The 838-nt window shown below is 34.7% G+C and overlaps 1 protein-coding gene across 1 annotated transcript in view; it reads right to left on the bottom strand.

Moving 5' to 3' along the window:
* The window catches only part of KIF4A (kinesin family member 4A), a 134,023-nt gene that overhangs the window by 43,742 nt on the left and 89,443 nt on the right, over nucleotides 1–838 (bottom strand). Inside the window, 1 exon segment of the mRNA XM_010832130.1 lies at nucleotides 327–430. Coding sequence (XP_010830432.1) covers nucleotides 327–430 — 104 coding nt within the window.

Raw genomic sequence — 838 nt, 5'->3', positions numbered from 1 at the left:
CTCAAATGCTAACTTCTTTTAAAGCCTTCCTTGATTATGCCACCCTGAACTGATATCTTCTGCCTCTGAACTCTTAAAGTGATTACTGCCTAAGAAATTTATTTGGCTACTAATCACATGCTGTGTTATGGTATTCTTTTACTGTCACCATGAAATGTTATTTAAAATCTCAATTCCTTTAATTTTATTTTGTTTTAGGTCTCCTCTCCATAATTAGGTTTAAATCCTCTAAGGGCAGGAAATGGCTCTTTTACTTTTCTATTTCCTCTACAGCTCTTCACACACAGTTAGGAACGTGAAATAGTATTTATTGACTATATTCTTACTTGGCTTGGTTGACATCCTTCTTTGCTGTTTGAAGTTCAAGAACCAATTCTTCTTTTTCCTTTTGCAAATTGATGACTTCCAATTCTAGATTTTTTATGTTATCCTAGAAATGTTATAGGTTGAGAGAAAGAAAGCATTACAAGGTAAAGGAAGAAAATCACTTCAACATTTCACATCTTAAGGAACTACGCATTCAATTTCTACCACTTCAGTTGAACACTAAAAACATTTCTACTTGATTTGATGGAGATTAAAGTTATGTAGTGGGAAAAGTACCAACTTGGAATCCAAAGGCCTAGATTTGAACCTTGAGTCCAGCATACTCTATGTAAATAACTTAAGGAAAGCCATTTCATCTCTTTTAGCCTTAGTTTCTATGTAAAAAAGAGCTAACATGGCAGGTCTAAGACTTATCAGTCCTAAAAACAGATCTGCTTGCAAGTTGGACCTAGGCTCAAATCTGGGAACTTGGATTTTGGTAGGATTCCCACAGTTTCCTAACTGTTAAGAG

The sequence above is a fragment of the Bison bison genome, unplaced genomic scaffold (assembly GCF_000754665.1).
Source record: "Bison bison bison isolate TAMUID 2011002044 unplaced genomic scaffold, Bison_UMD1.0 scf7180017864537, whole genome shotgun sequence".
In the NCBI taxonomy this organism is placed as follows: domain Eukaryota; kingdom Metazoa; phylum Chordata; class Mammalia; order Artiodactyla; family Bovidae; genus Bison; species Bison bison.
The sequence above is the reverse complement of the archived record's forward strand: the minus strand, read 5'-3'. Positions and strand labels throughout refer to the sequence as shown.